Source organism: Magallana gigas, chromosome 2 (genome assembly GCF_963853765.1).
Source record: "Magallana gigas chromosome 2, xbMagGiga1.1, whole genome shotgun sequence".
Classification (NCBI taxonomy): domain Eukaryota; kingdom Metazoa; phylum Mollusca; class Bivalvia; order Ostreida; family Ostreidae; genus Magallana; species Magallana gigas.
In genome coordinates this window covers 1181105-1197575 of record NC_088854.1, presented here as the reverse complement: position 1 = coordinate 1197575, position 16471 = coordinate 1181105, and the positions used below count along the sequence as shown (strand labels likewise).

General features: G+C 32.8%; 2 protein-coding genes across 9 annotated transcripts in view; both read right to left on the bottom strand.

The window, feature by feature from the left end:
* Positions 1 to 4941: 4941 nt before the first annotated feature.
* Positions 4942 to 11596, bottom strand: LOC105336618 (putative ankyrin repeat protein RF_0381). Of its 2 annotated transcripts, XM_034444487.2 has the most exons (7): positions 11378 to 11594; positions 8633 to 8731; positions 7774 to 7872; positions 7159 to 7257; positions 6528 to 6629; positions 6126 to 6224; positions 4942 to 5919 (listed from the first exon to the last, which is right to left on the bottom strand). In XM_034444487.2, exons 1-7 carry the CDS (start codon positions 11510 to 11512, stop codon positions 5557 to 5559), a joined length of 996 nt encoding a protein of 331 aa, XP_034300378.2. In that variant the 5' UTR covers positions 11513 to 11594; the 3' UTR covers positions 4942 to 5556. The 2 variants fall into 2 exon arrangements, with proteins under 2 accessions (XP_034300378.2, XP_034300379.2); XM_034444488.2 differs by lacking the exon at positions 8633 to 8731 and having other exon boundaries at positions 11378 to 11596.
* A 2315-nt stretch (positions 11597 to 13911) lies between these two features.
* Positions 13912 to 16471, bottom strand: part of LOC105336617 (glycerophosphocholine phosphodiesterase GPCPD1) — a 30404-nt gene continuing 27844 nt past the window's right edge. For 6 of the 7 annotated variants that reach the window (XM_066074423.1, XM_066074427.1, XM_066074424.1 and 3 more), the window contains one exon: positions 13912 to 14150. In XM_066074423.1, coding sequence (XP_065930495.1) covers positions 13997 to 14150 — 154 coding nt within the window. In that variant the 3' untranslated portion in view covers positions 13912 to 13996. Of the gene's footprint in view, positions 14151 to 15219; positions 15329 to 16471 lie in introns of all 7 variants that reach the window. The other variant, XM_066074428.1, reaches the window with a different exon arrangement.

The following is a 16471-nucleotide window of genomic DNA, read 5'->3' as shown; positions in this document are numbered from 1 at the left end:
TTATCTCGCCGAAATGATGTTTTTATAAATATTGTAGAATATATACATTTTGCAAGGAAAGTGTTAATTGATAAGAAGCATGCAGCTGTTGAAACATGTGTTTTTATCGTGACTTTCATCGACATAATTGTTTCCAATTACATCTATAAAGGTGAATGGTTTCTAATGTGCCAATAAGGCTAATAGGATGTAGATAACAAATACACCAGAACAATTTCTCGACTACAACACTTAAGAAAAAGGTCAAACATCAAGCTAACCTGAGCTGTATGTGTTCGGCGTCCGTCTGTGTGTGAGTTTGTCTGGACGGACGGACGGAACAGGGTAACAACAATATACCCGAACTTTCTTTAGAAAGTGCTGGTATAAATACGAAACGTTTACAGTTAGACGGACGCCGCACAAAGAGTGATCAGAAAAGCTTGCTTGAGTTTCAGCTCAGGTGAGCTAAAACCGCAAAAATGGCCATCACAAAATGTTTCTTTCTATTTCAATTTCAGCTGTAATTCTGCTTTCGGATCATTAATATTTATATCAAAGGTATTCAACGAAGGTTAGTTAAAGTTTGTTAATGACAAGATTGTGACATTGTAACTATAAACCGAAGTTCCGACGAAGTGGTTAACCGGTGAGCATATGCATTTACTATCTATAATTTTAATACAAAATCAAGTTCACGCTCTCGTGTCTTATTCTATTATACACCAAATATAAATCAATCAACCAACTTATCATCTGCTCACATTTTTTCTAAAAATAACCAAATAAATTGTCTTTATTTACGGTATTACATGTATATATTAGCATGCTATACACCAACATAAATTTACAATCAAACAGATTTTGCAACATCTATCTTTTAAAAGAAAACATGTTTTTGTTTTTGTATTTCCCTAACTTTAAATGGGGCAGATGCTATTTCTCTTCTAAATTCTCAAAACGTGTGTAAAGATACTATAAAACACCAAATTTCATTATAATTACTCGTGTAAATTTTACGTGACAGTCTCTTGAACATATAAACCCGCATACTATTGGTGATATTAAGTTATTCATAGCAAACATTAAAAAACTTAAATATTTTAAGTTATGTCTAGAAAATAATATGTATCAGTGAAGCAGAATTATGGCTGGGGGGATTTTTTTATAGTTAGATAATTTACTTTTCTGGTAAACTGTTTGCAAATTTTCTAGGAATTTTGATATGTTAATTTAATGATAATGTTGTTTAAATTTTCAGTCATGTTTTACAACGTTCTGTGCTTTTTCATTGTTGTTTATGACAACAGCATTTTTGCAATGTTGCCTTACGTTGGTCAAAAGGCTTAAAAATAAACGTTGTAAAATGTTAAACCTCACGTAACTCTAAATATTGATCTACATATCTTTTTATAAACACGAGCCGTTAATTAATCTTGTAAATCGTTCTAGATATATTACCATGCCTTTTTAAAATCAAGTTTTTATTCTGGCATTCTGAAGTGAGAACTTTGTAGTTCGTGGTCTTTGTTGTGTAAACAGTTCTCAAATGACGTGTGCCACAATTTGTCTCATGCTCGGAGCTTACATACCAGATTTTTATATCAGTGCAGTTGTTTTTTCTTCTCTTCAAGTTTCATATTTCATGATATTGTGGAAGGCGGGGATAAACAGTTATATTATTAATGTAGTTTAAACTGTCAGTTGATATTTTTATGTTTATGACTTTAGGAAATCTAAATTATGTAAAGAATATAAAGAATATCCGAATGGACTTAAATTACTTCTAGGGTTAGAACAAGAATCCAAGTAGATTGAAAAATCGAGTAATTATTAAAAAAAAACATATTTCTGCAAAAGTTTCCTGTTTTGGATACTTTTATCCTAAGGAACAAAAATTAAAATGTTGAAACAAAATTTTCTACATATCATATCATGATTTTTGTTTTTTTCTTTACTAAGTCTTTCTTTGATCCGTGCATATTCTTCTCTTAGTATGGTCTTTCATATACTGTAAAGAAAATTTATCTTTTTGTATGGTTTTCAGAACAGTATATATCATCTATTTGTTTCGTCTTCAACTGAAATATATATATTTTAGCCAGCTTCTCTTTGAATGGACTTCTGTTGATCATTCTTCCTTACTACTCTTTGAATCACATCTTTCATTGACAAGTTCACGTCCTTCTCTTTAAATATCATCTTTCATTGACAAGTTCACATCCTTCTCTTTGAATATCATCTTTCATTGACAAGTTCACATCCTTCTCTTTGAATATCATCTTTCATTGACAAGTTCACATCCTTCTCTTTGAATATCATCTTTTATTGACAAGTTCACGTCCTTCTCTTTAAATATCATCTTTCATTGACAAGTTCACATCCTTCTCTTTAAATATCATCTTTCATTGACAAGTTCACGTCCTTCTCTTTGAATATCATCTTTCATTGACAAGTTCACGTCCTTCTCTTCAAATATCATCTTTCATTGACAAGTTCACATCCTTCTCTTTGAATAGCATCTTTTATTGACAAGTTCACGTCCTTCTCTTTAAATATGATCTTTCATTGACAAGTTCATATCCTTCTCTTTGAATATCATCTTTCATTGACAAGTTCACATCCTTCTCTTTGAATATCATCTTTCATTGACAAGTTCACATCCTTCTCTTTGAATATCATCTTTCATTGACAAGTTCACATCCTTCTCTTTGAATATCATCTTTTATTGACAAGTTCACGTCCTTCTCTTTAAATATCATCTTTCATTGACAAGTTCACATCCTTCTTTTTAAATATCATCTTTCATTGACAAGTTCACGTCCTTCTCTTTGAATATCATCTTTCATTGACAAGTTCACGTCCTTCTCTTTAAATATCATCTTTCATTGACAAGTTCACATCCTTCTCTTTGAATAGCATCTTTCATTGACAAGTTCACGTCCTTCTCTTTAAATATGATCTTTCATTGACAAGTTCATATCTTCCTCTTTGAATGATCTTTCACTGACAAGATCATATCCTTCTCTTTGAATGATCTTTCATTGACAATCTCGTATCTACCTGTTTAAATGACTTTCATTGACAAGTTTATCCCTCTCTTCCAATAATCTTTGATTGACTTTATATCCTTCTCTTTGAATGATCTCTCATTGACATTTAATATCTTCCTCTTTGAATAATCTTTCATCGACAAGTTCATAATTATCCTTTTCTTTGAATAATCTTTCATTGACGAGTTCATATCCTTCTCTTTGAATGATCTTTCATTGTCAAGTTCATATCTATCCTTCCGGTCGTCACAGGTGGAAATGAAAAACCTTAATTTTTCAATTTTTTGGACTTGAATGTTTTTATTCCATAGAGACGCTCTCAAAACTTCCGAATTTGAAATTTGTTTTAAAATCGATCTACGCATTCTCGAGTTCTGGACTCTAACGTCCTGAAGCGAGAGTCTGCGTTGCTCAGTCGATAGAGTGGTGGACTTGGGCCTAATTTAATGACAATTATATGTCTATTAAACTTTTTAAAGATGGTAAAATGGAGTTTGAATAAGTTTTTCGATATGATAGAAAAGAACAACTATCCTTATAGTCTACTTTATTGCACTCAAACGGAAGACATTTCGTTGCTCGCAACGAGCATCTAGTTATCCTTCTTTTTGAATGATCTTTCACTGACAAGTTCATATCCTTCTCTTTGAATGATCTTTGATTGACAAGTTTATATCCGTCTCTTTGAACGATCTTTCATTGACAGGCTCATTTCTTCCTCTTTGAATGACTTGACTTTAATTGACAAGTTCATATCCTTCTCTTTGAATGATCTTTAATTGACCAGTCTGAGTTCATATTTGTCTGAGTTCATATTTGTTTTTGGTCTTTCATTGACCAGTTCATATCATTTTTTTTTTGGGGGGGGGGGGGGGGTTAATCATTGAGCAGTCTTTCTTTGACCAGTATATATGATTCTCTGTGTGTGATTATTCATTGACCAGTGTATATCTTTTTCTTTGTATGGTATTCCATTTGAGGGTTTTCACTGACCAGTATATATGATTCTCTGTGTGTGATTATTCATTGACCAGTGTATATCTTTTTCTTTGTATGGTATTCCATTTGAGGGTTTTCACTGACCAGTATATATGTTTCTCTGTGTGTGATTATTTATTGACCAGTGTATATCTCTTTCTTTGTATGGTATTCCATTTGAGGGTTTTCACTGACCAGTACAGGTCTTTGTATGGTATTCCATTTGAGGGTTTTCACTGACCAGTACAGGTCTTTGTATGGTATTCCATTTGAGGGTTTTCACTGACCAGTACAGGTCTTTCTGTTTGTAATTTCTTCCACTGAGCAGAACATTCAACAATTTCAACAATTGTTTTCTTCTCAACATAGATTTTATTCTTGATATTTTATTTACCAGTATTTTATAAACTCCTGTTTCTATGGTCTTCATTGATCAGTTCGTATTCATCTTTTCATTTGTCTTTTTTTGTCTGACTTACTCATATCCTACTGCTATATTTCAATGACTAATACAGCTTTTTCTCCGATTTAACAGTCTACATCTTTTTTGTTAAAAGTTAATCTCCTTAATAGAGCCGCCTTTTGTCTTGCTTTTGAATTGATTTTAAAAGTCAATTTAACTTTCATGTTTATATATCATATTATAAAACTTGGTCCCTTTCAAGACACACAAATTAGCCTGTTACCCCCAAAGTGTTGTACATGTATGATAAACTTGAAATTCTGTGTGTCTGTATTGACATTATAAAAATATATTCTTAAATTAAAGATGAGGCATCCTTTACTTCAGCATTCATGTCAGGTATTTTATTATCAATATAACCCACACACTTTTAAAATGGTTTCTATTGTTAGCGTTGAATCCCTTGTGGAGCCCCTTTGTGGAACCATCAAATCATGCTTGAACAATCTTTAAATTCTAACACAGAAGGATCTTTAGAATGAACTTATTTAATAAACAACTTTTAAGTTACTTTAATATGTTCAATTTCAAACAACCACATAAATTTCATATACAAATCTTGCACATGAAAAAAAATTGCTGCCTATTAAATGACAAGTATATTTAATTGGAATTATCCATCGTCCAACACGTACAAAAAGAGAAAAACTTGTCAATGAATACAAATACAGTTATTTGACAGATAAAGCAATGCTTTTAGATTTCCCAGATACATTCTCAACAATTCAAAATCCAAAAATATTTATATGCGTGAATTTACATTATTTAAAACATGAAAAAAGTGAAATATAATTTAAACTATTAAAAAACAACATTTTTGGTAATTTCATCACAATTTTCAAGATTATTTTGGTCTTAAATACTTATTTAATACTTTAATGGGCATTTACAATAGTTATAAATAAAAAAAAACATGTTCATGTATATTGCAAATTCACTATCTCTTTGTACATACAGTCATATGTTACACAATTAATACGAACTACAAATATACCAAAGTAAAATCATGAGGCCCAAGGATTTCACTATAACTTAGTTCCTCTGTAAAACACAAACTGATTGATCCAATAAAACGATATTTTTTCAAAATGTTAACTTTAACAAGGATTCACATTCTTCATCTTTGAATGCTAAGAAGTCTTTGAGTAGAAATGGAAGAGGTAGATTTTCTATGCTTTTCTGGAGTCTGTTTTTCTTTCTAATGGAGAGCTGTTGTCTTATCAAGTTTCTACAGATATTTGACAGTAAGGGAACAGTCTCAAACGCTCTCTGTAGCCACCTCTGTATCTGCTCACAATTCTGTAGAGCTTTAACAGACTGGACTTTCCTTGTCATTAAGTCCCTAGAGATTTTGTAGCCATGCAGTAAGCAAAAGTCCATCATGTCTGTGAACACTGGAGGGTCCAGGTGTTGGGATTTCAACAGCAAGTCTAGTATGCCTTCACTCTGCAACAACCAGAGAAAGATATGTTATATATAATGATACAGTATTTGCAGTGTTATTAATAAGAGTATGAAAATAAAAACAAAATATGATATCATATGAATTTTCAACAAAATCAGTTGGGCATTTCCTGCTCCAGATTGTGAATTAATCAAAAATACAAAAGAAATCCCATTTTAAGACATTACATAAAAATAAGAAAGTTTACCTTAGCTTTCATGTTAACATCAGCCCCTTCATGAATAAGATACTTGGACAAGCCAATGTGTCCATTGCGTAGTGCTTCATGCAAAGCTGTGTATTGTTTCTGAAAAACATAAGAACCTAACTATGTATTGATTACATGTTTATACATGCCATAAATTAAGGATTTTATTATTTTATTTTTTGGCCTTCTCCCCCCTGCATCATCACCTTTTACCACTATGTCATATCCTTTTCCATCCCTCTTAATCTTGTACATAACATGACGCATACTTCATGTCACCCCCCCCCCCCCATCACATGCTTTCTATGCAGGGATTATAAATACAAGTATTATTTGTATATATACATGTACATGCACCTACAATACATATCCGTAAAAAAAAAAAAAAAAAGCTACACTTACATTCACTATGCGATGATTCAAATCGGCCCCATGTTCCACTAAAAGCTGCGTTATTTGTCTGTAGTTCAATTTTGCAGCCCAAAATAATGGAGTCCAGCTGTCCTGCACAAATATATGAAAGATATTACGGGATGTATATTCTCTCTGCATTTTAGTAACTTTACATTGAACATTTATTTACTTTACTCTTCTTTTTACTTGCAAAATCTAAAATTATAACAAGACAAAAATTTAATCTTCCTGCAACTTAATTAACAAAGGTTGAACAGTTTGTTCAGTATGCCTCTATCATTACAGTGTAGTACGGTATATAGTACAGCATACAGGGTTATTTTTCACACTGTTTCTTTTTCATATTTCTAACCTTGCAAAGGGATTCATCCCATCCCGAATTTGCCAAAACAAAGTTTGAAATAGATACTCTTTCGTATTAACAAAGCTATTTAAAATTTGCCCACTGACAAGAGGGCAAAAGCATTGAAATTAAAATGGGGTGAATATTTCCCTGTATACAGTGTTCTTAATTTACATGCAAGGAATGTAAGATATAATTTTTGCACATGTATATAGTTGTCAATTCTATTTTACAAAAGTTCAAAACAGTTTATATAGACTTTATATTTTTGCTGACCCCATCATGAATGTTGACATCTGCTTGAGCTGCAACAAGATGTCGAACAACCTCTGTGTTACCTCGCCAGGTAGCTGTGTGTAAAGCAGTTCTACAATCCTACAGGTGATAAAAAATAGATTAAACACTGTAAATTGCTAAAGTACTTGTACTACAAAATGAAGGTCATTTAGTGTAACAACATTACAGGTACGACAAAGCAGAAAAATCAATCCTTCTGTCAAGTATATCAAAAGTAAAACAATCCTATCAATAAAACAAAATGAAGCAACTCATTTTACATCTACAACAAATTCCTTTGAATAAAAATACCCCCCCCCCAAGAGTTTCAGTCTGTTGCTGTAGAAAGTTATTAATCTTGCAACAATTAATCAGCTGATGGCTTTATCATTTGATTCAAGGAAAAGTTAATTTTGAACAATAAAAAAGGTCACAATTTCAACACGCTGAATGATTCCAATTGTAATGAGTTTTTTTTACAATCTGAGGCGAGTTCAACAGAGCCGAGTGTTTGCGAGCACTCGCCAAAATTCCCTATATGCACAACACAAAATTTGGCGAGCGCCAACTTTGTTGAACTCACTTCAGATATATCTCAGTTGTATAACAACTTACGTTTGTTGTGGCATTGACGTCGGAGCCAGCGTCTATCAGCTGTTTAGTGATCTCAGCATTCCCTGATCTTGAAGCAAGATGCAAAGGAGTTCTACCTTGCTATCAGTTAAAAAGGTTTTTTTTAAAATTCATTTACAAACAAACACCAGGTCGTAATATGACAGTTTTAATTAATTCAGTGTTACTTGCAATTGAAAACAGAGCACTACATATCATCTGCAGAATTAATTCCTTGTATCAAAACAATTTATGAATGTAGAGGGTTCTGCCTTATGGTCATCAAAAGATACATTCAGATTTGCTAGGATTTTCCGATTAACAACTTAATTGAATATGAATCAGAACATTCCGTTCAGGGAATTCGACCCAAACTTCCTTCGCATGTTGGGTTGACAAAACCCACTTCGAAAATGGCTGGAGCTCAAATATCCTTCTTATTTTATATGTTGCTGACAGTTTTACAGATAATTTACAGTTGGTGTAATTGGTTTAATATGTCGGCAATGCTCTGTACCTTTTGAAGGTTCCCTGCTTTACAACAACATAAACTTAAGTTTAATTAACAGTGTCAACCTTAGGACATTGCGGAGAAGCTGATTTTAAATTCATAATAGGAATAACACTTAAATAAATTGTAGTATGAATGAAAAATGAAAATGAAATTACAAAGAATGATTAAAAAAAGATTTAAGCTGCCATATATAATAAAGCTGGTGAGACTATTCAATATATTAATTCCCACTAATGTATTACATGTAATTTCGAAAAACAACAAAGTTTGGACCAAATATCCTGAGCAGAGTAATTAAGGGATTATGATGAGATTTAGCTATAAATATGCATGTGTAGGAACACAAACATTGTTAGCTTTCTGTACATCAGCCTTTGCACTCAGAAGCAGCTTCACAATTTCTGGATTGTTGCTGGAAACGGCTACATGAAGGATAGTGGTTCCATTCTAAAATACAATAAAGGACTAATGATTAAAGAAATACGAGACTTACTGGCTGTATCCTGTTTAAAATAACAAATAATGTAAAGCCATTTGAAGAAAAGAAGTCCTTTATGTACATGCATGTATGTTATTATTAATTTAGCGTAACAAGTTTAACCAGGGACGTATATATACTAACGGGATAGCCAACTCTCGCAAAACTCACCGAAATCACACATTTTGTGAATTTGTAGACCTGTTATTCCTAACTTCATCTATTATGTTACAGTTACCAGATATATCGTTATAAAACCTTTAAAAAACTATCTTAAAATTTGTTTTATGTTGATTTACCCCCAAAAGAAACCCATCCCCATTTTCCTTGATAAATTCCTCTTCCCAGAAAAAAACTACAAAAGCATATATATAGACATGAAGAGTTTCTATTGAACCATGCGGCATATGCTAAAACTTAGGTGCCAATATGTCATTTTTTTTCTTTTCACAATATTTCATTGAAAACCAATATTTTTCAAAGAGTTGTTTAAAAGTAACCCCTTGATCGATTTTTAAAAGATCTGGATTTATAAATTCAGAAGCTCTCTAGCTTTATTTGCATCATATTGAAATATTTTTCCAACCTTCTGTTCCAGAGATTTGATATTAACAATCCAAAGTAAGATTTTTTTGGCTTGCAATTCTTGCATATTGCAAAAGATAGATACAGGTCATACAGTAGTATTGTTTTCCCTTGGACTGAAATGTCACACTTTCATTGGTTTAAACATAGCACGTGATTGCCTCATATATCTCTATATTTGTTCGGTGAGAAATAATATTAGGCAATATGGCCGTCATTGGCCGAAGTTTTGTTTACTCATTTCGACATTTCATAGTATTTATTACATAAACCGCATGCCATAAGTTCTTAAAGTATTTGGAGTAATTGCCCTTTGAAATTCTTTAAAATTAGAGTAGTTGCCCTTAGAATATATTGACGTCACATTGGTTTTTTTTGGTGCAGATCAAAACGGCAGCGTCGAATGATCAAATTTCTGCAGAGGAAAGGGAGAAATCATTTAAAATTGAGAAGCAACAAAACATTGTAAGTAAACATGGGTGAAGCAAAGATTTTTAAAGAGTATTTGAAAGGTGAGATTGAAAATTTTGAAGAGTTTAAATGAGTTAGATCATCGCTATTTGTGAATAAATATGTCGCTTGATAGTCCTCGGGAAAACAAAACACTTATTAGGTTAGTTACTGACTCACTACGGAAATATATTGGGTTGATCAATCTCATAGACGGCTCGGCTTCACCTCGCCATCTATGAGATTGATCAACCCAATATATTTCCGTAGTGAGTCAGTAACTATCCTAATAAGTAATAGTAGAGCTCTCAAATATCTATGTGTTGTTTGAAATATCAATTTTCACACATGAGTTGTCAAAAAAACTATTTCAATGCATGACGTCAGACAAGATACATAAATAACATTATTGTTCTACATAACTTAAAATCTGACGAAAAATAACACCAGAAAAACTTTTTTTAAGTCTTGATTTCAATGAAATGTATATAGACAAGTGAAAAGCTGTCAATATGACAGCAAACCGGGTTTTCTATTATGTAAACTGTATCCATAATCCATGTCAAAGCTTATCCAGTGAAATGGAGTACCCTACATGTATATACAACATTTTGCCAAAAAATGACTAAGTTCAAAAGCTAGTATTTTTTTCATAAATTATCGGAAATCAAAATCCTAGCAATATGCACACCTCTGATATATGTACAATTGATCTGCAAAAGAACAACTTCTTATCTTGAGAACTGTAGGAGGAGTTATCCGTACAATGAGGGTACCCTATATGCAATATTTTGCCAAAAAATGACTAAGTTCAAAAGCTGGTATTTTTTTCATAAATTATCGGAAATCAAAATCCTAGCAATATGCACACCTCTGATATATGTACAATTGATCTGCAAAAGAACAACTTCCTATCTTGAGAACTGTAGGAGGAGTTATCCGTACAATGAGGGTACCCTATATGCAATATTTTGCCAAAAAATGACTAAGTTCAAAAGCTGGTATTTTTTCGATAAATTATCAGAAATCAAAATCCTAGCAATATGCACACCTCTGATATATGTACAATTGATCTGCAAAAGAACAACTTCCTATCTTGAGAACTGTAGGAGGAGTTATCCGTACAATGAGGGTACCCTATATGCAATATTTTGCCAAAAAATGACTAAGTTCAAAAGCTGGTATTTTTTCGATAAATTATCAGAAATCAAAATCCTAGCAATATGCACACCACTGATATATGTACAATTGATCTGCAAAAGAACAACTTCCTATCTTGAAAACTGTAGGAGGAGTTATCCGTATAATGAGGGTACCCTTTTGGCAGCCGCCCGCCCGCCATTTTCACCATTTTAACAGTTTAATAACCGGATTTTTCCGTTGGAAAACCCGGTTAAAAAATAAAAAATGGACATACTTTTAGCGCGTTAGTGTATTGGCAATGCGTTGCAGATAAAAGGATATCGCCAACTTATTCAAAGTCGCACAAGTTTCGTCGAGGTAAAATTTTCTTTAAACAATTTTTAAAAAGTAAACATGCATTCACGAAATGGTTAAGTTAGCGAAGGTAAATCACATACCCAATCCTGTGCAGCTGAGCGTGAATTGACATTAACTCCACCCTTAATCAATCTCCTGATAGCAGTCACATCCGTTGCACTTACAGCATTCTTCAATCTGTTGTAATCATTTGTTTCATTCTTAAAATTATTCATTCTGATGCTGTCGACTGCATTTTTGTCAATGTCAATATTCTTTTATCTTTGTACATGCAAACATTCTTGTCTCAAAACATTGTACTAACCGCAAAGGTGATATTATTTTACAAAACCAAGAACGACCCTCATCTTTCCGTTATGTTTATGTGTGGGGGGGGGGGGGGGGGTTGTTGTTGTTACAGAGAGAGAGAGAGAGAGAGAGAGAGAGAGAGAGAGAGAGAGAGAGAGAGAGAGAGATGGTTACAAATACATTCCAAATGAAATGCAGGCACATAGCATTAATGTTTATTGCAACCACCATTTTTGTTCAATTTACAATATGGAGTTGCCACTCCCCCCTTTTTGGGGAGAATATATAAAAATAGAAGTGAAAATAACTTTGACATTAACATTAAACTTTTGGGTACTAGCTCTTACCTAATTTACAAATGAATATTTAGATTTGCAAATATATGTTTCCTTATATGAACCTATAGAATAGCCAAAACGTTCAATTCTGTATGAACTTTTTCGTGACGTCACAAGGATCATAGCAAGCGCTTATCGCATGTCTTATTGTAAACATAAAATCTCGGTAATTTTAACAGTTCTGAACGATTTGTCTTTTTCAAACGTAAATATAAGTAATAAACAGCAATGTTAAAAAGTTCACCGGGATATGAAGTTGGTTCGTACGTGATCAAATCTACTGAGAAGCCCTTCCGGCTTCACAGGATTTGATCACGTGACCAACCAACTTCATATCCCAATGAACTTTTTAAATTGCTGTTTATTTCTTAATGAAATCAAGTTAATGTCATATTTCATATTATGATGTGTTGCAAAAAAAGTGAAAAATGAACAACAAAACATTTATGGTATTTTTTTTTCAAGTTTATTTTTTCTTTAGTTTAATAAGCATATTCAAGCAAACTGTGCTTTTGTTGTCTTGAATAGAGATATATTCACAGTAAAAAAAACAATGATTGTATATAATTACTAGTGATGTAACTACACAAATCCACTAATGGTGTACAATTTAAAAAAAAATTACATTCACATCAAGCAAAGTCTACCTGAATCAACATTGAAAATAATACATGTAAATGAACCAATATTATCCCACACCAACAAAAACTTAGGAATTTAAACCATCTGTCTGAGTCAAACAAAATCCATATATATCTTAATTAAATCATCAACAGCAGCTAAACAAAACAACAAAAGGCAAAACCTCAATTGTATTATACAATTCCCAGATTTAAAAACACCCTTTTTTAAAAACATTTTTGCAAACAGTTAAATGGTAAGTGTGCACCTAGTGTATTCACACACATGTATTTCTGTACATGTCAAAGCAAACAATTCATTATCATTTTATCAGTAAGCAATATACAATCATGAATGTATAATTAATTTCATCAATAAGACATGCAAATTAAGTAGTTTATACTCTTTGTCTATGTTTCAAGGATAAAGGGGAAATAAAACTGTGGAATCATAATACAATTCTTTGTAGAATGGTCATAAAACTTATTTTTGTGAAGAAGGCAATATCGATTTGCGAAACTGTGGTGTGTTGCAGTTTATATAACTTTAGATTCTAAATAAAGGAGCATCAAATATAAGAGACTAGACAGTCATAGAGCATTTACCTGATAAACAAAAACTACATGTATAACCTGGCAAATACAGTGAGATTACCTCCGGTCCAGATGAACAAAACGAATATTAAAAAAGGCAAAACACTAACTACTGCATAAGGTGTAAATGAATATGATGGGACACCTCACATACAGCTCACTGAGTAAAGGAAAAATGACCAAAATCTACAGTTATCTGCTGACAGCAGACATTTCATCGCATGCATGCATAGTGCTCAAAATATATCACGACATTAAAGTAGGAACAAAACCAAATTGTACAACCAATCTCTGTATGTCCTTTATGACTGACACATGATCATTCACAGAATGCATGCTAACCAAGAAACACTGTTATTCTAGCAGAATATGAATCAACTGTTTCACAGAAACTTCTTAGTTACAAAATCAATGATTTAGATTATATGATATTAAGTACCAACGAAGTTACCTTTCCAGTGATCGACATTGATGAATATAATACATCCATTTACCAGCATTGACAAATATCATAAATTATTTACCCAGAATACACATACATGTTTATGTAGTAGGTACAAAAGTCAGTGATACGTATTTCAATGAAAGAATGACAATTATACAGACAGATAGAGTGAAATCTTCTTACAACAGAACTTGTACAGTGCATTTATGTTGATAAAATTAAAAAGTTTTCTTTAACACACAGGATATCACAATTAACGCAGTACATGACAAGTTTCCATACATAATAAATAAATGCTCTGTAAATACAAGTACACAGATGTGACTTTAAAAGCCCTACTGTAAGTAATGTTTTCTAAATCTTTGTAGCATAGGTCAGATATAAAGAAGAAGACTGGAGAATCGGCTGGGGAGTTCAGCTGTTGACCTCACTCTCCGATCCGGACGACGGCTCCAGATTCTGGAGTGTGTCGGTTGGACTCAGAAGTCCGGCACTCATCAGGATCCTCTCCGTCTGTTCCTGCTCCACTTGAAAGACGCTCTTGTCTCCAGATTTAAAGAAATCAATTCTGAAAGTAAAGGGCAGACATACAGTATTGAACTATACCCACAAGGACTATGTCACACAGGGTCAAGCTGCCACTTTTTTTCATTACTTTAATCATCATATCTTTACTTACATCATCATATCTTTACTTACATCATCACATTCTTTATAAATATATTTAAAACATATTACAGGAAAACATCAAATTGTATCATAAATTGAATAAGATTCATATTTATGATCTAAAAACATTCTATGATAAAAAATGAATGCATCAGGCAGCATTAAGCATTATCATGGCATGAAGCTTGACTTGGTTTGTGTCGTTGACTGTCATTGGCCCACTTCAAATACAAGTTGGTACTTAAGTATTGATTACATTAGTTATACTAATTACATATTAAAACATTAATCAGAAAGCACTGTAAGTGAAAGACATAAACCAATGCAGAATAAGTACTGCACATGAATGTGCTGTGTACTGAATCAAGTGTCACAGTAAAATTATTCTTACCAAAATTCACTTATCAAAAGAATGGATTTAATCAATCATTTATCAACTTCAAATCAAGGTTTTTTCCACACAATCTCTGCAAGTTTCAGTTATGAAAGAAACTATAATGGAGGGGATGAAGTTTGATTTTGTTACTAATTGTTAAAAAAATCCTGGAATCAATTCACTCTCATCCCCTGGTTTCTTTTACTCATGAAACAAGAAAATTTTTCTATTGTTCTGGTACATGTACTGATTTTTTTATCATAAACAAAGAAATTGACATTCCCCATCTAAAAAAAAAATGGCATGAACAACATGGATAAAGCAAACCACTCTACGCACAAAATACAAAAGCCAACATTTCAAGCTTTTTCATAAAAAGACGCAGAAAAGGACAAGCACTGACAGATCAGAGACCCTAAAAGACGGCTCTCTTGTGACGATACATACACATACAAGTTAATAATGAATGAAAAGAATCTCAAACCCAATCACTTGTAATGATCAAGCAGTAAAGAAAAGGGTGTATTAGTTAGAGAAGTACACAAACAGCAAGATGTGCAGCTACATTAACATGTACGACTGGCAGACTCACTAAAGACTAGGAACTAGATGAGTCACTGCGAGATAAACCATTGGGGCGATAGGTGGCCGGCGCCTCGAATATTTCAGATTTAACTTGCCAGTGATTACTCATCAAAGTTCTGAAAAACAAAAAATGGCTGCTTAACACATACACTCTCACTGCATTTGTCTCAATGCAGAATTCTTCAGCTTTCATTGACTTTCAATAATCTCTACTCTTGCATATTTCGTCATAAAAATGCATCATAAATCAAACAATTCAAAAAAGTCAACCATTTGTCCCTGTAAATGTGTATGATCTTTGAGGAAAACATGATCAACACGGGGAATAAAAATTGCATGTCAAAAATTTTGTTTAGTATGGAGTCTATTTTTATCAATATTTTTTTTAATACCGTTTTTTGCTCAATATCAAATATGCATAAAACCAGTGAGTTGTAAGAGAAACAAGAGGCCCATGGGCCAAATCGCTCACCTGAGGAACAATAGGTATGATAAAATCAGCTAAATGGAGTCATAATACAAACTATCTGGACAATGTACAATAATACATGTTGATCCTGTATAAATAAAATCCATTTTTCCCCTGGATATTCTTATGTTTAAAATCATTAGTCCCTTTTCTAACAGGATGCTTTTATAGTCATATCATATGTTGAGTATTGCAGTTCTCAAAAAAATCCTTAACAATTGTTTATATATGGGATATAAACGTACATAAACTCTGAACCTTCTTGTGAGGCCTAAGAATTGTCCTGGGGCCAAAGTCTTAACAATTATAAAGAATCATCTGGCTGATTAGTTTCTGAGAAGAAGATTTTTAAAGATTTACCATATATATTCCTTTGTTAAACTTTGACCCCCCCCCATTGTGGCCCCACCCTACCCCTGGGGATCATGATTTTCACAACTATGAATCTACACTACCTGAGGATGCTTCCACACAAGTGTCAGCTTTTCTGGCTGATTAGTTTCTGAGAAGAAGATTTTTAAAGATTTACATTATATATTCCTATGTTAAACTTCGACACCCCATTGTGGCCCCACCCTACCCTCGGGGATCATGATTTTCACAACTTTGAATCTACACTACCTGAGGATGCTTCCACACAAGTTTCAGCTTTACTGGCTGATTAGTTTCTGAGAAGAAGATTTTTAAAGATTTACTCTATATATTCCTATGTAAAACTTGGATCCCCCATTGTGGCCCCACCCTACCCCCGGGGATCATGATTTTCACAACTATGAATTTACACTAACTG

Coding starts and splice junctions, on each gene's coding strand:
- LOC105336618 (XM_034444487.2), bottom strand. CDS start 11,512: ATGAATAATTTTAAGAATGAAACAAATGATTACAACAGATTGAAGAAT. Junction 6,630..7,158: donor ATGTCAACATTCATGATGGG/GTCAGCAAAAAT, acceptor ATATTTGTGCAG/GACAGCTGGACTCCATTATT. Junction 5,920..6,125: donor ATGTTAACATGAAAGCTAAG/GTAAACTTTCTT, acceptor TGGTTGTTGCAG/AGTGAAGGCATACTAGACTT.